We start from the raw sequence: 23,008 nt of genomic DNA, 5'->3' as shown, positions 1-23,008 counted from the left end.
CTGAGCTTCACTGTCTTCATCCGTGAGAGGCAGAGACTCGTGATGCCCACCTCTCTAGGCTAAGGGAGACGTGGCACATAAGACCCTCCCCGAGGCGCCTGGGACAAGGTCCAGAACCGCTTGCTGCCCAGCACGATGTGGCTCTGTCAGCTGGAGCGTCATCCTGTAGCTGAAGGGTTACGGGTTCCACTCCTGGTCGGGGCACTTACCTAGGTTGTGAGTTCGATCCCCCGTCTGGGTGCATAGGATCCCTGGTCCAGGGGTGTGTGCAAGGCAACCAACTGATGCTTCTCTCTCATATCGATATTTCTCTTTCTCCTTCCTCTCTCTAAAAGCAAGGAGAAAAATGTCCTTGAGTAAAATGTCCTCAAGGGAGCATAAAAATATAATAAAACATTTTTAAAAAAACGCTTGCTGTCACTGCTACTGAGCGCTCACCTCTGACACTCCTCGCTCAGCCTGGCTGGCGTAGCTCAGTGGATTGAGCTCGGGGTGTGAACCAAAGCATCACAGGTTCAATTCCCAGTCAGGGCACATGGCTGGGTTGCAGGCCACGGCCCCCAGCAACCACACATTGATGTTTCTCTCTCTCTCTTTCTCCCTCCCTTCTCTCTCCAAAAAATAAATAAATAAAATCTTAAAAAAAACCCCAAGACAACAGAAACCACGACTTACTGACAGCTGCAGCTCCTCCAGAAATGGGATCGTAAACCCATTAAACAGGAATCACCGGGTCAGCATTCGTTAGACTCCTGCCATCCATTAAAGATGTGTAGTAACTGCCCTGGCTGGTGTGGCTCAGTGGGTTGTGTGCTGGCCTATGAACCGGAGGGTTGGGGGTTCGATTCCTCCTCAGGGCACATGCCTGGTTGTGGGCCAGGTCCCCAGTAGGGGGCGCGTGAGAGGTAACCACACATAGATGTTTCCCTCCCTCCCTTTCCTTCTGTCTAAAAATAATATAATCTTAAAAAAAAGATATGCAATAACCAACCTTGCACTAAGCAAGCTGCCTTTTTTTTTTTTTTTTTGGCATAGCTACTTCCTTGTTCCCGCCCCTCTACCCATAAAGTCCTTCATCACTCACAGCGCCTCGGAGCCCCTTCCTCTGTGCGGGATTGGATGCTGCTCGATGCACGAATCGCGGAATGGAGCCAGTAAGATCTTTAAGATCTGCCCTGGCTGGCGTAGCTCAGTGGACTGAGCTTGGGCTGCAAACCAAATTGTCGCAGGTTCGATTCCCAGTCAGGGCACATACCTGGGTTGCAGGCCACGGCCCCCAGCAACGGCCCATTGATGTTTCTCTCTCTCTCTCTCTCCCTCCCTTCCCTCTCTAAAAATAAATAAATAAAATCTTTTTAAAAAGACCTTTGAGATCTACTCAGCTGAATTCTGTTTTTCAGCGCGTGCTAAGTGTCAAAGCTCATGCTCTTTGATGGCTTCGTGCCCCACTCCCACTCCCGTGCTGCGACAGAAAGGACCTGCTAGGGTGGCTGCCTGTCATCCCAGCAGCCCAGAGCCTGGGGCGGGCAGATCCCCCGCAGCCAGCCCTGGAAAGCTGCGCGGGGTATGCGGGTGGGGCTGGGGGACCCTGCATGAGTCGCTTCTCCCCTCCGAGTCCCTCCAAGTGCACACGCACGCGCTCACGAGGAGGGAGCCGACCTTCTGGCCTCAGGCCTTGGCTCCATCTCCCCGTGCGGACGGGTTGCTGAGAGCACCTGTCCGGAAAATCCTTCCTGAGTAGGAAGGGCAGTGACTCAGCCCCACCTGGAGGGGTCCTGCTGGAGACCACCTGCCCCTAGGGTCTCTATCCCAGGGGACCCACTGCCACTGTGGGCACCACCCCCCCCCCCTGCCCCCGCCAGCCTCCTGATGGGTGCCTGGGCCGGGCCGAGGCTGTGCCTGTCCTGGTCTCCGACACTCTAAGAAGAAGAGCTGAGCCCATGGAAAGCCAGGAGTTTGGGGGGATCCCAGAGGCAAACCCGCCAACCCCACCCGCTACCGTGCCCGAGAGCCCGTTAGCCACTCGGCTCTACGGCTGAGGCATGGGCCAGAGGGCACCAGGCCCCGCGCTCCGGCCAGCACTGGCCTCCCTGTGGCTCTGGGCGGGGTGCTCAGCCTGCCGGACTCTCCGTGTCGGCCTCTGTCTGCTGAAGCCGTCGGTCCCGCCTGCAGAGCGAGGGCGTGGGGAGGGGTCTGGGGAAAGGGGCTGTGACCTGCAGGTGAGGGGGATGTTATTCATGCAGCTCCCCTCGTGGGGCGGGCTCTCCACATTCTTGTAACTCAGGCGGCCCAGCTGCTGCTCCGCGCTCAGAGGGGCTGGGGCCCAGGCTGGGGCCACTGCGGGAGGGGCGGGAGCAGGAGAGGGGGCACCCCCAGAAGGGCGGACTGAGGTGGGTGCCCAGTGGCAGGGGGCAGGTTCATGGCTGCCAGTGTGGGGGCCGGGGTAAACCTGGGGCCTGCCGTGGGCCGTGCAGCCTTGGCCACGTTCCCTCCCCTGGGGCCTCAGCACCCCCAGGAATCCGCGGATCTGGGTTTGGACCTCTGCGAGGCCTCCGCCAGGCTCCATGGGAGGGAGATGCTCGGCTCTGGACCCAGGGCCCTGCCAGGCACAGAGTCAGTAGCACGCAAACCCGGGTGTGGGGAGCTCATTCCCGTCGCCTGCGGCCCCGTCCTTAGAACATTCTGACGGGTGGCCGGTGGCCATGCTGATATCCCCGCACAGCCACCAGGACGGGCTGGCAAACTCCTCAACCACCTGGACTGCGGACGCTTGCTCTCCCGAGTCCTGCCATGCCCCACCCCCCACCCTCCACCTTCCACCTTCGGGGAGGGCGCCCAGGGCAGGCATGACACCCAGCGAAGCGAGCGTGTGCCGGAACCAGGCCTGTTGTCCTGGCGATGGCTCGTGTCCCGGGCACCCACGGGGGCAATTAGTGCGTGTGGGCGGGGGTTTCCATGGCGGCAGCCCCGAGGGGTTACAGCAAGGCTTCGGGAGGGGACAAGGGCCGGCGGGACCTTTCTTCTTTGTCCCGGACACACTGGGCCTTTGTCCCCCGCCTGGCCCGCGGAGCGCTCTGTGCAAACAGGACCAGGCTCACGGGTGGGGTGTGGGCTTGGGTCAGAGCCACTGTCCCCCGGGGGCAGCTCCTGAACTGGCCTTGGGAAGAGGCAGAACAGGGGATAAGCCCCACTTCTGGGCCCGGCATCCACTTGGGGATCCCTCTTCCCACAGGTGCCACCCGCCCCTGAGAGGCTGAGCAAGACGGCCTACCACTGGGTCCTGTTGCTGGTAAACACCTTCCAGCAGCCAATGGGCAGCCCTGGTGTGTCTGGTGGACCCAGGGCTGGCTAAGGAGAGGCCGGGCTATGAGGGGAGGTGGGCTGCAGGGAGAGGGGAGGGTGGGGCCGCTGGTCTCGGGTTAGGGATGGAGAGGGAGGGCCTTTGACCCGACTCCAGCCAGGGTTCTGCTCCATCAGACTTTATTCCCGGCCTCCCAGGCGTCCTCTGGGGTCCCCTAGCCCAGCCAGCTGCCCAGACCCCCATGCTGCTCCAGCGGGCTGCCTCTGGGCTTGCAGTGGGACAGCTCTGTGGGCTGCCAGTGGGCCCGGGCCCCCGCACCCAGCCCTGTCTGTGACCTTCCCCCACCCCGGGGCCGGCCTGGTCTGCAGTGAGGAGTGAAGGAAGAAAACAAGATGGAGTCGGTCTAGCTAAGCCGACTCGGAATGGCGCCGGCGTCGCCTGGCTGGCACGGCGGGTTCGCGAGGAAACTATTTACTTTAGCCCGAGGAGTTCAACTTTTGAACTTTTCATTTGCGCGTCAACGCCTGGAGATTTATAAATCCCTCCGCGCGGGACTTAGGAAAAAGTGAAGAACGTAGGAAAGAATGCTCGCGTGCCCGGACCGCCCGACATCTGGAACGCGGCGGCGGCCGCCCGCTGCCGGCCCAGAGCCCGGACGCGCGGGGCGACTCCTCCCGAGGCCGGACTCCTCACTCCAGGACTCTCTGCCGCCTTTCCTCTTCGGGACTCTCCGGGCACTGCCTGGTCGGGCTCTTGGTGTGCAGACCCCCAAGCATTTTGAGTAAATCGTCCTCACGTTTGTAGCCAGCGCCTCCTGGTTCGTGCGCCCCAGGCGATGCACAGGGCGGCTGGGCCACTAAACCCCGGCGACCAAGCGCGGCGTCAGCTGGGCAGGCGAGTGGGGTCCGTGGTCCGTGGTGGTGGGACCCTCAGAACCGGGTGTCCAAGAAGGAGGTGGAGCCTCGATGGGACCTGGGGGGGCCCTCGATCGGGGGGCCCTTGGACCGAGTCAGGAGCCCATGGAAAGTCTTGCCTCGGGTCTGGGGCTTGCGCCGGGGCGGCCTGGGTTCCTCTGGGGGCTGCACCACGATGCGGGGCACCTCGGGCCTGGCGCTGCCCCGCGCCCCGGCCAGCTGCTGGGCCTCGAAGATGGCCTGGGCCCCGGCCAGGCGGGCCTTCGGCCGTGGGGGCGGCCCGGATGTGGACTCCGGCAGCTGGGCCAGCTGGGTCTTGATCTCCCGCTGCAGGTCCTGCTCCGACAGGGCCACGCCGTGTACCTGCGGGGAGCAGGGGTGCCGAGTTCGCCCGGGCTGCGGGACGGCAGGAAGCCACGAGGCCCCCTCCACGGGGGGGGCAGCAGCGCACAGCCCCAGGAAGTGGCTAAGGGAAGCCGTAGCGCAGCGAGCCCCGCGAGGCCTGGGGCTTTCACATTCGCTGCTGCTGGGAGGACAGGACCTGAGCGCTGGTCCTCACCCCAACTTCCAGCTCTGAGACTCGGTTTCCCCAACCGTGCAGCCATGGGGGGCGGTGTAGGCAGGGCACCCACCTGGGACATGAAGACCTCCTCCTGCAGCTGGGCAGAGGGGACGGCTCGAAGGGCGCCGAGCGTCTCCAGGAGCCCCGGGCAGGCCAGGCGCTGCTCCGTGGTGCCCAGCGCCAGGCGCACCAGCGTCAGCCCCACGCGGAACAGCACCTTGACACCTGTGGAGTGGGCGCTCACTCAGCGGGACCCGCCCCGCCCTTCCCCGGCTCCGCGCCTGAACGCGCCCTCCCTGCCGGATTCCTCCCACCCGCCCTCCGGTGGCTCTGCAGCCACAGCCCAGCCGGCAGCAAGGCCTGACAGGAGGGGTGCCGTTTGGGGCCCCCCGGCGAGCATGTCTCAGCAGCCGCAGACGCTCCCGGGCAGAGCGGCCTGCCAGGAGCCGAGGGCGACTGGCAACTGCACGCCACGCCTCCTCTCTCTGGGCCTCAGCTCCTTGTCCCTGTGAGGAAGGGCTGGGGGCGGGGGGCTGCCCATGAAGGCCCTTCCAGCTCGGATCTGTGACCTTCTGGTTCCAGAGATTTCTGGCCCGAGCCCCGCACCCCTAAGCCAAGAGCAGGGTACACATGGGTGCAACCTTGGGCCACCCTCAGCACCCCTGCCAGGCAGCCTGAGGTCTGCTGAGCAGAGCAGCCAGGGGGCCAGAGGGCTGGCAACAACTGTTACTTGTAAAGGGATGACAGTGACCGCTGGCATCGTCTTTCTGAAAGGGAGCCCAGGGCAGTGCTTGTGTCTGCGGAGTGGGCAGGGATGGCTCAGCCGCCCCATCGGGCCCCACCCCGCCCGGCCCTGGAGGCCGGAGGCTGGAGGGGAGGTGACCCATGACCCACGGATGGTCACTTGGACACACCCACATGGCCAGAGCGCTAAGCCAGCCTGCAGCCGACTCGGCACGCAGCAGGTGCTCAAGAGCCGGACTGATTGACCCCTCCCACTTTTTGTAGGTGCCACTGCTGGACAGCCACTAGGGAACGGAGTGCAGGTGGGTCACCGACGGAGGAACTTCCCCAGCCCTGGCCTGGCCCAGGCACCCACCTCTCTCCACGCCCCCAAGTCATCTGTGGTCTGGACCCCGCAGCAGGCTCCTGCCCGGGCTCCCAGCATGCACCCACCCCTGCGCATCCCCCCTTCCGAGGGGCACCGCAAGCATCTTTGAAAGCAGCAGCCCCTTCCTGCCATTCCCCTGACTCTCGCTCACGTCCTTGCTTTGTTTTCTTTGTGCTACTGGTGATAATCTATACATATCTTGTTAACTTTGTTGCAGTTGCCTTCTACCCCGCCCCCCAGAATGTCGGTCTGTTTGCTCAGGTGGCCCCAGGGTCCAGGGCAGCCCCTGGCACCAGGGGACGAGCCCCAAGTAGGCGCTCAGGCTCCAGGAGGATGGCCTTGGCCGCTGGCCGTGCCCCTGCGGTGCCAGGGCCTGTGCCCCCGCACTGCCGTGATCTCCCCAGCTCCTGCCCCATCTCCCTGGAGGGAGCCTCCGTGGCTCCAGCCTGCCCCGGGGCAGAGGCTGCCCTCTCTGTGGGGGTCCCACCGCTGGGGGCGGGGGCTGCCATTCCTTACCCCCCGGGGGGGGCGTGGCCTGGGGGCTGGGCTGTTTCCCCAGAGTGGGCGGGGCGCCATCGCCCTCAGCACACCTGGCCCCCAGACCCGGGGCCAGGGCTGGTGGTGGCAGGTGGGGCTGGAAGGCCGCTCCCTGAGCACACGGACTACCCAAGAAAGACTCCCCACCCCCCCGGGGCCCCCACTCACCCTCACTGAGGAAGGCGTCCCAGACGCGCAGCACGGTGGGGAAAGGCAGGGAGCGGGCGAAGAGGCACAGGAACCACTCGGGCAGGTAGAGCAGGGGCCCGACGCCCACCTGCTGCAGGTGTTTGTGCACCCGAGGGAGCAGCCGCCGCAGCAGGGCCATGAACACCTCGGCGTCCAGCCGCACGGCCTCCTGCAGCCGGGTCGGTCAGCACTGCCCTTCTAAAGCCCGGGCTCTGGCCCCCTCTGGCCCCGCCCCCGCCCCCCGTCCGCCTGCCCAGCCCCGCCCCCGTGCCCCCGCCCCGCCCCACCTCTCACCATGTGGGGCCCGTAGTAGCCGGGCAAGTAGAGCTCGCAGATCTGCACCAGGCACCAGAAGGCCTCCTGGGGGCAGAGCACAGGCCGTGAGCGCCCGCCACGGAGGGGCCCGCAGGGCGGGCAAAGTGGCGGCTCTGGACACCGTCTGCAGTGACTCTGGAGCCGGAGGGCTCTGACCCAAAGCCGCCCCACGCCCTGACAGGGACCTACCAGTGGGTTTAGGCGGTTGGAAGTCACAAGGCTCAGGGGATTGAATTTGAGGGTCACAGGGTTGGGCTCATCGGGCAAGGGTTGGGGGGGATCCCAAAGTTCAAGTTCAAAGTTCAAGTTCTGGGTTCTTAGGGTCATCGGGTCTAGGATCATGATCACAGGGTTCAGAACCAGGAGTCATGAGGTCAAGTGATAACATCCAGACTCTGAGATCACTGGGCAAGGGGCAAAGGTAAAGGGTCCCAGGTCCCTGGAGTCAAGGTTGTAGGGTTTGGAGGTGGCTGAGGCTGGCAGTAATGAGGCCTGGGTCACCAGGACAGGAGCTGGGAATCAAGGATCCCAAGTCCCTGAGGTCAGACTTCCTGGGGTTAGGGGGTCATGGGTCCAGGTCACAGGATTACTAGGTCCCAAGATCTCTAGGGTTGGGGCTCAAGGATCCCAGATACCTGAATTCAGAGTTGCTGGGGCTTGGGGTCACAGGTCATGGGGGTTGGGGGTCAGGGTCTTGGGTCCCTAGAGCAGGGTGGAGGGCACTCACCTCTGGGGGCAGGTGCATGAGCAGCACAGCAGCCACGGGGCCCTGGGCCTGGCAGTAACCCTGTTCCGGCCGATACAGGGTGTAGGCCTTGAGTACCTGCAGGAGACCCTGCTGCCTGTGCCGGAAGACCCCATTAGGGGACAGGCCCTCGGCCACCCCGTCCCCACCCGCTGGCAGCCTCTGCCCAGGTCTCACAGCTCCCCACCCCAGCCTTTCTGGGTCCCCTGAAATGCAAAAACCTAAAGCCGGGGTGGGGAGGGGTGGCTGGACCAACAACTGGGGTTGTAAGGCTGGGGGTCCCTGGACATCACTGGCCTCGTACCCGTGACCCTGGGGTGACACAAACATCTCGTGCAGAGGGAACTGGCGGTGCAGGTCCCTGCCGATGGTCTCCATCCACTGTGGGTCTCCTGGGGCCTCAGCCAGTTCCTGTGGGTGTGTAGGAAGCTAGGGGTTAGGGCTCCGAGGGGCAAGGGGCTCTAGGCAGGGGAGGTGGGACCAACTCCTTTACCTGGTAAGTGCCTGGGCTGTTCTTCTGACACACGTGGGCCCCGCACAGCAGGGGCCAGCACCGGGCACGCAGGGCTGAAGGGATGCCCTTCCGGCACTGCATCTTTACCTGCAGGCGAGGCCGGGGTCCCGTTAGGCCAACCGGGCCGGCCTCCCCTGCTCCTCTGGGCAGGCACCAAGCCCAACTTTTCATCAGGCAAGGGCCACTTCGGGCGGTAGGGAGAAAAGGCAGGAAGTGCTGGGACCCAGGAGTGGTCCATGTGGCCTGGGCCTGGGCCTGGACCAAGGCAAAGGAGGATGAGCCCGGGTCCCGCTCACCTTCTTGTACCTCCGAGACATGGTCTTCTCCCAGTGCGAGGTCATCTCCACCCACTTCATCTCCCGCTGGCGGATGAGGTCCACGGAAGGGCACCCGGGCCTGGGAGCACATGGCACCGACATGCAGTGCAGGGCAGCTGTGACCTAGAGCCCACGTCTGCCACTCTCATGCAACCTGGGTAGCCCCTGGGGGGGTGACCTGTCACCCAGGAGTTGCCAGTGGTTGTCATGGGGACAGGAAAGGATGTGGCTCTGATGTGGGCAGAAGCAGGAAAGACTGATGGGGGTGTGTAGGTGTGAGTTGGGGGAGGGGCTGGTTGGCAGTCCCCGGGGACCGGGTCGCAGACAACTCCTGGAGGACGCTGGGTGGACAGAGCCCTGCGCTAGAAGCCGGGCTGAGTTTGAGTCTGATTCTGTCACTGAGCTGCTGCGTGACCTCAGGCAAGTTCCTTTGTGTCTCTGGACTTGTTATACCACCTGCGTCTCGGGAAAGTGGGGGTTAGGGGGAAAGAATGTGTGTTCTATGATTTATATGTGGGGTTCTTGGGCCAGAGATGAAAAGGGGAAGGATGTTTGGCTGCAAGGGTAGGTGCAAACGAACCCTCGGAGGTTAGGGGTAAAAGAAAGACACTTGGGCACCTTACCCCAGCCCTGCCCTCCTTAGGGTTCTACCTGGAGCCCGAGGAGGGGTAACACGGGCTGAGTTCCCAGGCCCTCCCAGGACCCTGGAGGTTGGGCCTCACTCTAGAATTCAGCCTTCAGCCCCTCTGCAAGTCCCAGCACCCTGCACCCAGTCGGGGCACCCTTCCCCACTTACCCTGGCTCTGCTGAGCTGCCCCCAATGAAGCCATAGCGGTCGGCCTGGCGATACGGGCCCGGTCCGTTCAGCTCTGAGTCAGACCCCAGAGAGCTGGAGTCATCCTGCAGCTCACCGGGCTGTACCAGGTCCTCGCCCAGGGCCTGGGCCATGGTGCCCCAGACCCCCGATGCCACGGGCTACAAGGTGTGGGGAGAGCCAGTGTGAGAGGCAGCTGCTCCCGGCCAGCCCGGGGCCTGGGCTCCCGCGTGCCAGTCCCCAGCCCCAGAACCCAGAGGGAGGAGGTCTCAGGGCATTTCACCAGGACCCTTCTGTGCCCTCTTCTGGAGGGGGTTAGGCCCTGAAGTGGCGAAGAGGCCACGTTCTGTACAGAGACCCAGCCCCAGGCCCGGCCCCCCGGCCCCGTTAGCCCGGCTTACCTCCCTGCCGCACCTCACCTCCTCTCACTTCCTCCTCAGCCACAGCTTCAGCCACCCGCCCGGGGGCCCCTCCCCGGTGTGTTTGGGGGGGTCACCCCTTCCTCTCGGAGGCTCTTCCGGCCTACCCCAGTGCCCCTGGGCCCTGGGCTCCTCCCACCCACCCCAAGACTGGGAGGCTTGTGCTCCTGCACTGGGTGTGATGGGGCTGGGGCCTGCCAGAGGAAGAGGGGACAGGCTGCCTCCAGTTTTGAGGATACTGGCATGTAAAACACTCAGGGAAGATACATTTATTTTGTAAAGATTTTATCTTGAGAGAGAGAGGAAGGGAGGGAAAAAGAGAGAGAGAGAAACATCAATGTGAGAGAGATACATCAGTCAGTTGCCTTTTGCATGTCCCCAACAGAGGACCTGGCCCACAACCCAGGCATGTGCTCTGACTGGGAATTGAACCGGCGACGTTTTGGTTCACAGACTGGCACTCAACCCACTGAGCCACACCAGCCAGGGTGGAATTGCGAGTATTTAATATTTGCTCTTTACAAATACTTTCAACATAAACAAAATGCAGCATTTTTATGCAACTCAGAAGGCAACGGTGGGGCTATAAACATTCATTCAGACTGCACCACAGGCAGCCTGAGCCAAAGCGGTCCCCGGGTTCTGCCGTCTGGGTCTGGTCGGCGCCCAGGGGGGGCGGAGGGATGCAGGAGGTAGAGGTCCTCAGAGGATGTCAGACCAGCCCCTTGCTAACCCTAGGTCTCCTTTTCTGCACTTGAAGGACTGAACCCAGCGTTTGGGGAAGCGATTATCAAGGTGCTCACACCGGGTGGGAGGGGCTGCTCAGCCACTGAAAAAGAAAAACAACTTCCTCAGTGCTTCCGGTCCCGTGTCTTCCGAAAGAGGCTGGGTAATCCCACAGCGGCTGAACCGGACTCTGCCAGCTTCCACAAAGTCACGCCCACCGGCCAGGCCCCGCCCCAGGCACACACAGCCCCGCCCCGCCACCGAAGCCCCGCCTCCCGGGGCGCCACGGCCGCTGCGCCCGGGGTCCAGCGGAGGCGCTATGGAGCCGGGGCAGCGGGCCGGGAGCGAACGGGGCGGGGCGGACCGGGGAGGGCGGAAGGAGCGCCAGGCCGGAAGGAGGCGGCGGAGGGCGGGAGGCAAGAGCGGGTCCGGAGCTGCTGGGCCGGAGCGGCAGAGCCGCCATGTCCGACAGCGAGAAGCTCAACCTGGACTCTATCATCGGGCGCCTGCTGGAAGGTTGGCTGGGGGCGGGGGAGGTCGGCGCCCGCCGCGCCCTGACCCCCGGCCCAGCCCGGCCCGGAAGTGGCGCGCGGGCGCGTCTGCCCCTCCCAGGGCCAGCTTAGATGGGGCGGGGACGGGCCCGCGAGGTCCCACGGCCGCAGCCGCCCCCCACTCGCGACGCGCCTGGGAGTCTGGGGCTGCTGGGGAACGGGGGTAGCCCCCGTCTCCTGGGCTGGGGTCGCACGGGTTGGCCTGGTTTCTTGGAGTGAGGAAGAAACATGAGAAACCAACCCCCCCCCCCCCCGCCACACCCCGGGAAAGGGCCCAGCGCTGTGGGGTTCGGGGTGGCAGCCCCTGCCTCAAGTCCCTTAGAGCGCCTTGAGGGTAGTTGGGGAGGTTACCTCCTGTCCTGGGAGGCTCAACAGCACCATCTACCCCAGCAATGAGGGGCTCACGAGGCCCTGGCACTCCCAGAAGTGCCCCTGGGGCACCTGTGTCGCCCACCCTCCTCCTGCTGGAGGGACCAGGGTCCTGACGCCCATTCTGCCTCCAGTGCAGGGCTCGCGGCCTGGAAAGAATGTACAGCTGACAGAGAACGAGATCCGTGGTCTGTGCCTCAAATCCCGGGAGATTTTCCTGAGCCAGCCTATCCTGCTGGAGCTGGAGGCGCCCCTCAAGATCTGTGGTGAGACCCCTGCCCGGGCCCCTTTGCTTCCCGAAGGTGGCAGTGGCCTCCCAAATCCTTGGATCCTTACCTTGAACCCAACCCTGGCCCTGGGTTCAAGTCTAGCCCCTGCACCCGGTGCTGACCTGGTTCCCTGGGTCACAGGTGATATCCATGGCCAGTACTACGACCTTCTGCGGCTGTTCGAGTACGGGGGCTTCCCTCCGGAGAGCAACTACCTCTTCCTGGGGGACTATGTAGACCGGGGCAAGCAGTCGCTGGAGACCATCTGCCTGCTCCTGGCCTATAAGATCAAGTACCCGGAGAACTTCTTCCTGCTCCGTGGGAACCACGAGTGTGCCAGCATCAACCGCATCTACGGCTTCTATGATGAGTGTGAGTGGCTTCGTGCCCGGGCTGCCCCAGGCCTGAAGAGCTCTGCCTGCTATTTAGTGGCACTCTCACGGTGGCCGGTGGTTGGGGAGCATCCGTGTGTGATGGATACCTGCTAGACTGAACAGTGTGGAGGCAGGGTCCTGCCTGCCTGCCATGGGGTCTGGCCCCCAGCAGGGTTATGCTGAAGGGCTGTTCACATTCTAATGCAGGGCCCTGTCTGGTGACACTCCCTCTAGTGCATCTGTTACCTAAACACTTAGGATGCCTAGCTGGACGGGCCGCTGTGGCCAGAAGCTGAGATATACCGGACCTGGTCTCAGCCCGGTCCTGTTCATAGGGTAGGGGTGGATGTCAGCCCTGATATCATTCTGGATCGGAACTCGGGGCTTCCGTGGATGCAACTGCTGTGGAATTCCTCCTGAAGGCTGGGAGGCAGTGGGGGGTGGGGATTCACTCCTTGCCTTCCACGCTCTCCTCCCAGCTGTGTCTGGGAGGCCCCAGAAGCCTCGTCACAAACTATCCCCTTCCTCTGTGCAGGCAAGAGACGCTACAACATTAAATTGTGGAAAACCTTCACCGACTGCTTCAACTGCCTGCCCATCGCCGCCATTGTGGACGAGAAGATCTTCTGCTGCCATGGAGGTGAGGGCAGCTCTGGGGCACCTGCTCAGGGGGTTCATGGGGAGAGGGGCTGGGCCACATCCTGAGGCCGAGGGAAGAAGCTGGCAGCTGGAGGCCTGTTCTCGGTCACCTGGGACGGCCCTGCCTGCCTGGGGTCCGGGCTTGGATGTCACTTACTGCAGGATGTTCCCCTGCTCCCCAGTGTTGGGTTGCACTGTCCGCTGCCGTGGCCTCAGCACTGTGCGTGGAATTTGCTTGTTCTCTTTCTCTAGGGAGCTCTGCGCTCCTGGGGGCAGGGACTGGGAGAGGCAGGAGGCGCAGAATTCCACCTGCCTGGGCTCCCAGAGGGCCTGGGGGGTGGGGACAGAGGCTGACTGGCCGGGGCTTTCTGAGAGGAGGAGTCCCCCTTTGTGAGGCTTGAGGAAGTCATGTGCCACATGTGTGCCCCAGGCCTGTCCCCAGACCTGCAGTCCATGGAGCAGATCCGCCGCATCATGCGGCCCACAGACGTGCCTGACCAGGGGCTGCTGTGTGACCTGCTGTGGTCTGACCCCGACAAGGACGTGCAGGGCTGGGGCGAGAACGACCGTGGCGTCTCCTTCACCTTCGGGGCCGAGGTGGTGGCCAAGTTCCTGCACAAGCACGACCTGGACCTCATCTGCCGGGCACACCAGGTGGGCTGGGGCTCTGGCCCCGGGTGGGATTGGGGCCTGGGCAGCCAGCACCTGCTCAGTGACCTGCCCCGCCCTCGTCCAGGTGGTGGAAGATGGCTATGAGTTCTTTGCCAAGCGACAGCTGGTGACACTCTTCTCAGCTCCTAACTACTGTGGCGAGTTCGACAACGCAGGCGCCATGATGAGCGTGGACGAGACGCTCATGTGCTCTTTCCAGGTGGGGACCCGCGGAAGGGGTGGCTTGGTCTCTCGGCTTGGCCCCACGAGCCTGACCAGTGCTCTCTTTCAGATCCTCAAGCCCGCTGACAAGAACAAGGGGAAATACGGGCAGTTCAGTGGCCTGAACCCTGGCGGCCGGCCCATCACCCCACCCCGTAACTCCGCCAAAGCCAAGAAATAGCGTCCTCGCGCCTGCCCTCTGCCCCGGATGGTGGCTTGTACAGAAACCACACAGTTGTGGGAGTCACGCTGGCCTCCTGGCCCTGCTCATCACAGGGAACATGGAGCCTTGGTGTATTCTGCTTTTTTTTTAAAAAAAAAAACAAATCAATAGCAGCATCCAGTCCCCCAGGGCTCCCTCTGCCTGTGCCTTGGTGGCTACAAGCAGGATCCTGGGGCTGAGGCTGCAGCTCAGGGCAAAGCAGGGCCAGGTTGTGGGTCTCCAGCCTTGCTTGGCCTCAGGGCTGGCAGCTGCATCCTGGGCAACCCATCTGGTCTCTTTAATAAAGGTCAAAGCTGGATTCTTGCCCTGGCTTGTCTCCCTTGTCCCGAACGCTGGGCCTGGCATCCTTCTGCCCAGAGCCACTTGGGAGGGCAGGCTTGCTGGACATGGGGCCCCAGCCAGGGCAACCCCAACCATACGGTAAGGCCCATGGGGCATCCTAGAATTCCCAGCCAGGGCCAAAGAATCTTGAAAAAAGGCAAGAACAGCAGTCTGCCGGCCATAGCAGATCCCAGAGGTAAGCCCAGGGTTGGGGGAGGGGCAGGTCATGATTGGCAGACAAGGTGGGTTGGCACGGGCCAGCAGGCTCGCTGTGATTCCTTTTCTTAGGGGAGACAGGTGTGTCCAGCTTGGGCCGCAAGGTTGGAAGGTGGACCTCCCTTCAGGGCCAAGCCTGGAAGCAGACATGATTGGTTGGCAGTTGGGAGGACATCGACAAGGCCTAGGCCAGTTTCCAATAGCCACTCAGAGCGTGGGGACACAGCAGGACCAGCCAGCTCAGCTGCAGCCCAGCCCACCTGTCCCACCCACCAGGGCAGAGACCCAGCTCCGCCCCGGCTGGCCCCCGAGACGCGGGAGGCTGTGGCTTCACGTAGCCCACGGCCCCCAGACACAGAAGAGGTTCTCGGTTCAGCCTTCGCCCTCACTGTCTTCAGCCAGCACGGGGCTGGGGTGCAGCGGGGAGTGTTCGGGGGCCAGGATGGAGCCAAAGAACAGGGAGCGGAACTGGAAGACAAGGACGCCAGTGAGCTGTGGAGACTGTTCCCTCCGGCCTCCCAGCCCCCGTCTCTACCCCGGGCACCTACCTTCTTGGGCGGGGGGGGTCCCGGGCACTGTACTGAGCTCAGCTTCAGCTTCATCTTCCTCCTCCTCCTCCGAGTGGCAGAGGGGCTGGAGGCCAGGTGAGAGGGAAGTGGAGGGGAGTGTCCGGGAGCTCTCACTGCCCACGGTGGTTTCCATGGCGATCATGTACGAGTCAATGTCGTCACTGGCGAAGTCATCCAGGTGCGGGGTGCTGCAGGTGGAGATGAGGTCAGTGGAGCACAGGGCAAGGAGGCAGGGGGCAGAGCCCACCTTGGAGGCCCGGGGTGGGGGGGGTGGTTGCTGTGGGGGCCTTGTGACCACTGGTGATGTCTTAGTTTTATTATTTCCTTCCTGATCTGGTTGGAGGACAGAGGATACAGGGATCAAGTGGCAGTGTCCTGGAGGGGGCGGGCCTGGAATCATTCGGTCACAGGGTGGGTAGGGGCCTGAGGGAGGCATCCTGGGGGCCAGTTTAGCTCAGCTGGGGGAGGGGTGCAGCAAGTCTGGTGAGCTGGGCCACTTGGAGCCCAAGCCCCTGCCTTCCCCAGGGCACCGGAGCTGGAGAGCGCTAGGGCCCAGGGACCTGCTGGGCAAGGGGCCAGACCCAACTTCCTCTGCTTAACTATGCTGGGCCCATCCTCCCCGACCCACCTGCCCTTCCAGCCACTTGCTTCCCACCCCGAGCATCCCCTTGCCTCCCTCCAGCAGCCCCCTTTGCCTCCTTGCCTGGGAGGCGGCTCAGAGGGGAGGCCTCAGCCAGAGAAAGCTAGCCTGACCTTGGGGATACTTCCCTGGGTGGGAGGGATCTCTGAGTGCAGCTGACCAGGAAGGCTGGGCGCCGTGAGCGCTGCAGGGGCCGGGGCCTTACAGAAGTGTGTGTGTGCGCGCGCAGGGGGAGGCACCGAGGCTGGGAGCAGCAGGCACAGGCCAGGATGTGCAGAGGTGAGGATGGGAGTGGCCCGGGGAGGGGGGACCCTCACCTGTGAGCCTGGAGCTGAGGCGCTGGCCGGCGGGCCTCTAGGGAGAGTAGGTCCTGGGAGTTTGGGGGTGGATCCGAGAGCGTGGCCAGGACAAAGTGGCCATCCAGCAGACAGTCACTGATGGCAAAGATGGCTGGCCTGGGCAGGTGATGGGCCCCGGACAAGGTCAGGGCCCCGTGGCTCCTGGCACCCCAGAGCCCTCCCCTCCCTGCCCTGAGGCTGGGAATTACCTGCCCGGGGTATCGAAGTGAATGCTAAGAGACAAGTTTGCTGACTCTGCGAAGCTCAGGAGCCCCTGGGAGGGGAGAGGCAGGGCAGTTGAGGCCCTGGGCAGGGCTGGGCTGGGCTGGGCAGACAGGGTGGGAAGGACGGGGGGAGCCTCACCCGGAACTCTTTGAGGCAGAAAGTGATGGCCACCCCTTCCTGGGCCTGCAGCTGCTGGAAATCCTCCTCCCCAATGCTCATCTCCGTCACCATGGCTTTGACAGTGCTGTCTGGGGGCGAGAACAGGAAGAACCCGGGCCCGTGGGTTCCGGCCCCTCCCACCCCGGCCCTGCTGCCCACCCCAGGCCTCGTCCTGCCCCCTCACCTGCCTCCTCATCCTGGTAGCTGCGCAGGATGACCCTGCGGCCACGGCCGATGCCCAGCGTCACTTCGGCCAGTGCAGGGGGGAAGGGCAGAACAGCCTCCCCCAGAACCCTGTGGAGAGGGCACGGCGTCACACCCAAGGCCCGGCCCTGCCCGGCGGCTCTGCTCTCAGAGGACCTGAGGCAAGGCCAGCATTGCGGGGGGACAGTCACAGGCCAGGCCCAGCGCGCCCCAGGGAGGAGGACACGCCCCACCAGAAACCCCCAGGCTGGTGCGGGAGTGAGGGCCACCGCAGAGGACAGGCAGACAAGCCCGGAGAAGGCAGCGGGAAGGACGGGCTGCGCCAGGCAGGCAGCACCTGCCCACCCGGGAACGGGAAGCCACATCCATGCCGTCCTTATACACTTGACCTTCAGGAAGAGCTCTTCCGTTCTTGTTTTTTAGGCACACATGGGTGACAGTTACAAATGACATAACAATCTAGAATTAGCCTCAAGACAGTTGGGACAGGAGCTGGCATCTGCTTTTATGTTTTTTAAAGATTTTACTTATTTTCAGAGACAGGGAGAAAAACATCAAGGTGTGGTTGCCTCTTGTGCACCTCCTACTGGGAACCTGGCCTGCAACACGCGCAGGTGCCCTGACTGGGAATTGAACCAGCAACCCTTTGGTTCCCAGGCTGGGATCTGCTTTTATAGGTACTTAACACTATCCACGAGAAAAAGAGGAGTACTCATTAAAAGAGAAATAGCTTCAAAATCCAGACCAGAAACGACAGCCTTTCCTCTTTACTCAAAGGAGCCCTAAGCAGCACTATCGAGAGAACTTAGAAAATCAGTCTGTAGACACCCAAAGGGAACTTCACATTACCATAACCTATGGCTATCCAAAGAAATGAACCAGACCTTGCGCTACTTGGATGCCAAGGGCATGCAGCACAGGCGGGAAGGGGGCCACTCCTCTGCCCTGGTCTTTGCCGGGGGCCCGTGCCTGCACTGGAGTCCCCGTCTCCCAGGCCAGGCACAGCCCCGGGTGGTTGGATTGCCCAGAACAGTTCCAGCCCCAGAGTGGCCTGTTTCGGCCGTCGTCCCAGGCCACGACCTCTTCCCCCAGCCTCCTGCCTTGTCCTGAGGGCTCCTCACGGCTAGAGACAGGGTAGGTAGGAAGAGGGCCACCCTGGAATGAGGAACATGCCCCAAAGGATAACCAAGCCAAAGAGGTTTTGAGCCCCCGAGCCACACAGCTTCCAGACAGACCTTCACGGCTGCTCAGGCCAAACACCTGCTCTCTAGAAGAGAAGTCGGGATGGATCTGACTGGCCAGGACGCCAAGCCGGACACATGGCGTGGAGCACACGGGCTCCCAAAGACAGTGAGGAGCCTACAGCCAGGGAGCCCCTCCCCTCCTCCGCTCAGCCTCTTCCCGTGAAGGGCCAGGCGAGGGCTGGTGAACGTGGAGGCTCACGCAAGCCCTGCAGGGGAAACGGTACAGGTGCTTTCTTAAGCTGACCCTTGAGGGCCCCAAAGAAAGAAGACGGAGACCCGGGGCTCGGCTTTCGGACAGGGGGCGTACTTACTTTGCCGGGGCCCGGAGCACGTGGGGGCACGAGGCTGGATCGAAGACAGCCTGCAGGGACTCACAGTCCTGGAAGGACAGGTTGTGTGTCTTCCTCACCCCTGGACAGGCAGACAGGGTCTCAGAGGGCCTCGCCAACCTCCGCCCTCACACCCCAGGGCCCCCCGGCTGGCCCGCTGCCCACTCACCGTATTTGCAGTGCAGCTGGACCACCAGGCGGCTGCTCCTCTCGTTTATGGAGATGCAGCATTTCTCCACGGTCTTCTCCAGCATCACCGGCGAGCGGAAGACGGACAGGAACGACTAAGTAGGGGAAACACATCAGGGCAGCACTGCCCCTCCACCCACCAGCTCTCGTGTCCCCTGTAGGCCCCGCCCCACCAGGGGCTCAGCACTGTTGGATCAGGAAGAGTTCCCTCAGCATGTCGGACATTTACACGCTCCCGGGTCTTTGTTCATGCTGCTCCCCGTCCGGAACGCCTTGAAAGACCTATTTGAATGTCACCACCCTCTCCAGGTCCGTGGTAGGATCCATCACCCTCTCCACATCTGCCATTCCCTGCTGGGGACGCCTTCACTATGCCCCTTACCGCACGGAGTACCAGACTGCCCCTGCACACACCCCTCTCCCCAGTTAGCATCTGTGGGGTGCCCTGGAGCAGGGCTGCCGTGTGACCACCGGGGGCAGGGCCTCACCTTCATCAAGATCTTACAGCGAGGTGGGTCCTGACCAGGGGTGGCCGCCTGGTACAGCTGGAAGAAGAGCGGGGAAAAGAGGAAGCAGGCATAGGCAGAGCGGGAGGAGTTCACCGTCCGGAGAGAGAGCTGGGCCGGGAAAAATCGGAGAGAGGGATGCAGTCAGGGGCAGCGACAGGCCCAGCCCTCTGGCCTACTCTTGCTCACGCACTTGCCCTAAAGCCCTGCATCTCCACCATCACCTGTTGAAATCCTCTGTCCCCTTCCAGGCATCGGACACCTTCTCCATGAAGCCCTCCCTGAGTTAAGGGAGGGCTTGGCTGCTCCCACCGCCAAGGGCCTTGCACGGCTGTCAGGACACTGCCCCGTTGTCCCCACCCGCCACCCGGCCCTTCAGGGAGGCCAGCTGCTCTCAATTCACACACAGGCCCAGGAAGATGACAGGGCCCAAACCGATGCCCCAGCACCGGGGGTTGGAGACTGAAACCCGGCTGACAAATTCGTCCACGGGCTTCCTACCGGTGCAGGCGAGACTCAGGCCCAGCTCAGGCTCCCTGTTGGAATCCCACCCACTCCCACGCCCCAGACCCTCACCCCGTCTTCCAGGGGCTCCAGGTAGAGCTCGTCACCGATACGGGATAGAGAGTGGACGGCCTTGCCGAGCACTGCGAGGGCGGAGAAGAACCGGGGGTTAGGCTGGCGCCTCGGGTGGTCCCACGTGCCCCAGCCCCCCGCCCCGGCAAGCGCCAACTCACCCTTCACGTTGCCGCCCGCGACCAAACACTTCATGCCGCCCCCAGCCCCGAGGCCTGGCCTGGCCGGCGACCGAGCTGAGACTGGCGGCTGGCCGGCGGCGGGGCCCAAACGGGCCTCGTAGTGACTTCCCTCCGGGGCTCCCAACCGTGGACCGCCCCGGTTCTCTTCGCGCGCACCGCCCCTGACAGCCCCGCCCCAGCCTCCTCATTGGTCCACAGGGCGGGCCTCCGTCACGTGAGGAAGACGTCCTTCGGTTCGCGGTCACGTGACGGAGGCCGGAGGGGGCGTGGTCATGTGAGCTGGGAGCACCTGGCGCAGACCTGGTCCGCTTTCTCTCGCCTGCCCGGCCCGCCCGAGCCCTTCCGCGCCCCTCCGCAGCGGGCCCCGGGGTGGCGGCGCACACGAGCGCGAGGAGCACAGAGGACGCGGCCCCGGGTGCTGCGTGCGGAGCAGCCCGCTTGAGTCACCAGTTTAGTACGGATTTCCTGGGTGTCTGTCGGGGATACGAGGTCGAACCAAGACCGTCCGCACCCAGCCCGGGCCGGCCGGGCCCGGAACTCGGATGCACGCAGCAACCACCAACGCTGAAAAGAGACAAAAGCCATTCTGTTCATTCTGGCTTCGAGGACTCTTCATTTATCGTTGAAGAGGGGAAGATTCTTGGGCATGGAGGGGTGGATGGGTGTGCGTCGCAGGGGAAGGCGAGAAGAAAGGCTCAGTGGGGCGTGCGGCTTTACTCCGTGGGGAGCGAAGTGGGTGTGTGAGCCTCGCAGAGGGGTGAGGCTGCCAACTGCAAAGGACACGAGTGAGAAGCACTGGAAAGGTTTTACAAGGGCAGAATCGTACTTGTGTGGCCATTTAGAAAAAGACCCGGACTGAGAGAAGAAAGGTTTTCGCCAGCCAGGAATATCTGCCCTGGGCCCGGGCCTGGGCCTGAGTCCCCCTGTGTAATGTGGAAGGAAAGGCCCCTGCGGGACTCGCTGGTTTCCCGCAACAGGAAGGTTCCGGTGCTGCGAAGGGTGGGGGCATCCTGCATCACTTTAGGGCAGGCCTGGCCTTGCCCCTCTGGTACAGTCTGCAGTGAAGAGGATATATTTTTATGCGGACCCGTTGCCCTCCATCTCCTAAGCTGGGATGGTGAACCCCACCTTCTTTCTTCCTGTCCTTGCCCTCAGCTCCTCCCCCTCACCAGGCTTCCTCAGAGCACTGGGAGAGGTTACTGGGGATCAGTGTGGATGGTACCGCCTCCCCGCAGCCGCCCTTTAGTTCAGTAAACCGGGAGTCACCCATGACCTCACCCTCCCTCACCCCACGCGCTGCAATTCTTTAGCAAGCCCTGATTCCTCTACCTCCCAAACAGATGGCAACTTCAACCTTCCTCAGAGTCTCCAGAGCCATCATCCAGGCTCAGGACACCACCGTCTCCCACCTGGACGGCCCACTGTAGGAGATCTCGGAGTGGCCTCCTGCCTCCGGCCTGTCTCCTCCTCCAGTCCCCTCTCCATACAGCACCAATGTGACCTTCCTAAAGTGTCAGTCTCGTTACACTTCTCCCTTATTTAGACTTCCGGTGGTTTCCAGCTGCTACACAGGCCATAAGATCTGAATGCTTTACCCCTCACCTGCAGGAACCACCGGTCATCTCTTCGCCTGTCTGGCTTTCCTCCCCTTCAGAGCCGGTGGGTTCTCTGAACCCACCCTTTCCATCTTGGGATGTCTTCATAGGCTAGTCCCCCCCCCGCCCCCTCCCTTTGGAATGCTCCTCCCCCTTCTCACAGGCTGGCTCCTCCTGTCCCTAGGGCTCAGCTTCAGCTGCCCACTGCCAACTGCAAGGGACACGAATGAGAGCCTAGGGCTCGGCTTCAGCTGCCCATCAGTGGGCCTCCGCTGCACCCTCCTCTCGTCCGGCCCTTGCTCTGGGTTAGTCGCAGCGCTTAGCAACATTATGTCACACGTGTGCGCGTTTATTTACAGGCTGTCGTCCCCCCTGGTATGTCAGCTCTTGAGCACAGGGACCTTGGCCGTTTTGTTTGTTGCTATGCCCCCGTGCCTCTCACGACTGATCACACACGTGTTCAGTGGATAAATGTGCGCCCCACATGAAGCTGGGCTGCCTCCGAGTCACGCTTAGCATACCCCCTGCCCACAGCCCCGCCCTTCCGGGGACAGGAGCTGCCCGGCACATTCCGTCAGGACAGAAGAACCCAGCACAGCTGTTCTCTTCCTTGCCTGTCCCCCTCCTCGCTGGATCCGTCCCCCCCTTTTCCCCCAGTGTGCGTCAGAGCAGCCTCCTGAGTCTCCACCCCACGTCTGCCCCACGCCATTCCCTGAGCAGCCCGACTGGAAGAGGAGACAGGAGCTGAAGCTCCCTGGAAGGCCAAGGGCAAAAGCTGTGAACGTTCACACAGTCGTGTCTGCCTGTGACCCCTAGGGCTGTAGCGTCCTGTGGCTTGGAGGTCTTTGGAGAAAGTCCCTGGGGAGAGGAAGACAAGCTCCTTAGGCCTTTCTCCAGCCTCGGGATGCCTGCCAGGAGCTGGCCCTTCTGAAGGGGGCTCCGGCATCAGAACGGAGCCTAGCGCGGGGAGCCGGGGCCGTGGGTCTCTCGTCTGTCTGTGCTTCGACGTGACGTGGACTCGCTGTGTGACTTTGCCCAGGTCCCTCCCTGTCCGTGCGGCTGTTGGTGGCCAGAGGTGCTCACTGGGGTGCCCCTCACTGGGCCACGGCTCTGGAGGGGAGCTGCACTGGGCTGTCTTGCTCCCCCCCAGGCTCTGGGGCTGGAAGGGAGCTCAACAATCCGGGGGCGAGCAGCTTCTCCGGGCTTGCAGTTGGCACGGCCAGTAACGCCTCTCGCTCCGGGAGGGGGGATTCTCGGTGGGGAGCAAGGGCTTCTGAGCAGTCGGCAGCACTCTGTGTTGGGCGGAGGGGAGGGGGGAGTATGGGACCCAAAGACAATTTGGGATCTGGGCCAGAAGTCAGGAGGCCCGGGGCAGCCCCGGTCCTACTGGCAGACAGCCGGCAGCAGGTGGGGGCCCTTCTCTGGGCCTCAGTTTCCCCTGGATAAAAGGAAGGCATTGGACGACAGGCTCTCCCAGGACCCTTTCAACAGCTAGTGCCTTAGTCCCCGCCATACCCCGCAGCAGAGGCGGCCCCCGCCAGCACTGAAGTGTGTGGGGAGGGGGGTGGGGGGGGCAGGTATGAACTGAGGAAGGTGCTTACTGTTTCACGCTGTAAAACTACCTCTCTGTTGGGAAATCTCTCTGGTTCAGCCACCACTTTTCACCCAGTTGGTTAGGAACCCCCAGAGCCCGGTAATCCATTCATTCAACACACACTAGACACGCTTCTCTAAGTCCAGGAGGGAGGGCACGGGACACAGGCCCCTGCTGTCCTGGGCTCCCCCTGCGCTGGAGGACAGCCTGGGGGGCTGTGATGGAGTCTGCTGGGCAGTGCACACGCAGAAGATGGTGTAACCAAGAGAGCCGGGCAGTGCTGAGCCTCTGGGGGTGCTGAGCTGGCCGGGCACTACCTGCCCCCCGTGACTGCTGCCGGTTCACCAGGTGCCGGCACG

The 23,008-nt window shown here is 63.0% G+C and overlaps 3 protein-coding genes across 7 annotated transcripts; 1 reads left to right on the top strand and 2 right to left on the bottom strand.

Moving 5' to 3' along the window:
• Positions 1–4,183: 4,183 nt before the first annotated feature.
• TBC1D10C (TBC1 domain family member 10C) lies at positions 4,184–9,770 on the bottom strand. Of its 3 annotated transcripts, none has more exons than XM_036029765.1 (10): positions 9,721–9,770; positions 9,302–9,641; positions 8,485–8,584; positions 8,168–8,275; positions 7,979–8,085; positions 7,657–7,771; positions 6,909–6,974; positions 6,594–6,783; positions 4,848–5,002; positions 4,184–4,578 (listed from the first exon to the last, which is right to left on the bottom strand). In XM_036029765.1, the coding sequence occupies exons 2-10, from the start codon at positions 9,451–9,453 to the stop codon at positions 4,231–4,233; spliced, it is 1,341 nt and encodes a 446-aa protein (XP_035885658.1). In that variant the 5' UTR covers positions 9,454–9,641; positions 9,721–9,770; the 3' UTR covers positions 4,184–4,230. The 3 variants fall into 3 exon arrangements, with proteins under 3 accessions (XP_035885658.1, XP_028372464.1, XP_035885659.1); XM_028516663.2 differs by having other exon boundaries at positions 9,302–9,480; positions 9,721–9,739; XM_036029766.1 differs by lacking the exon at positions 9,721–9,770 and having other exon boundaries at positions 8,485–8,961; positions 9,302–9,353.
• A 1,053-nt stretch (positions 9,771–10,823) lies between these two features.
• On the top strand, positions 10,824–13,866 carry PPP1CA (protein phosphatase 1 catalytic subunit alpha). The gene is made up of 7 exons (XM_028515544.2): positions 10,824–10,980; positions 11,519–11,650; positions 11,795–12,025; positions 12,563–12,667; positions 13,097–13,320; positions 13,403–13,537; positions 13,610–13,866. Exons 1-7 carry the CDS (start codon positions 10,926–10,928, stop codon positions 13,718–13,720), a joined length of 993 nt encoding a protein of 330 aa, XP_028371345.1. The 5' UTR covers positions 10,824–10,925; the 3' UTR covers positions 13,721–13,866.
• RAD9A (RAD9 checkpoint clamp component A) lies at positions 13,854–19,633 on the bottom strand. Of its 3 annotated transcripts, XM_028515541.2 has the most exons (11): positions 19,440–19,630; positions 19,279–19,349; positions 18,685–18,813; positions 18,177–18,291; positions 17,990–18,089; positions 16,415–16,524; positions 16,210–16,319; positions 16,056–16,120; positions 15,826–15,963; positions 14,848–15,056; positions 13,854–14,767 (listed from the first exon to the last, which is right to left on the bottom strand). In XM_028515541.2, the coding sequence occupies exons 1-11, from the start codon at positions 19,471–19,473 to the stop codon at positions 14,694–14,696; spliced, it is 1,155 nt and encodes a 384-aa protein (XP_028371342.1). In that variant the 5' UTR covers positions 19,474–19,630; the 3' UTR covers positions 13,854–14,693. The 3 variants fall into 3 exon arrangements, with proteins under 3 accessions (XP_028371342.1, XP_035885656.1, XP_035885657.1); XM_036029763.1 differs by lacking the exon at positions 15,826–15,963 and having other exon boundaries at positions 13,860–14,767; positions 19,440–19,633; XM_036029764.1 differs by lacking the exon at positions 19,279–19,349 and having other exon boundaries at positions 13,860–14,767; positions 19,440–19,631.
• Positions 19,634–23,008: the final 3,375 nt, after the last annotated feature.

This window comes from Phyllostomus discolor, chromosome 6 (genome assembly GCF_004126475.2).
Source record: "Phyllostomus discolor isolate MPI-MPIP mPhyDis1 chromosome 6, mPhyDis1.pri.v3, whole genome shotgun sequence".
Classification (NCBI taxonomy): Eukaryota; Metazoa; Chordata; class Mammalia; order Chiroptera; family Phyllostomidae; genus Phyllostomus; species Phyllostomus discolor.
This window is presented reverse-complemented; position numbering and strand designations above follow the sequence as displayed.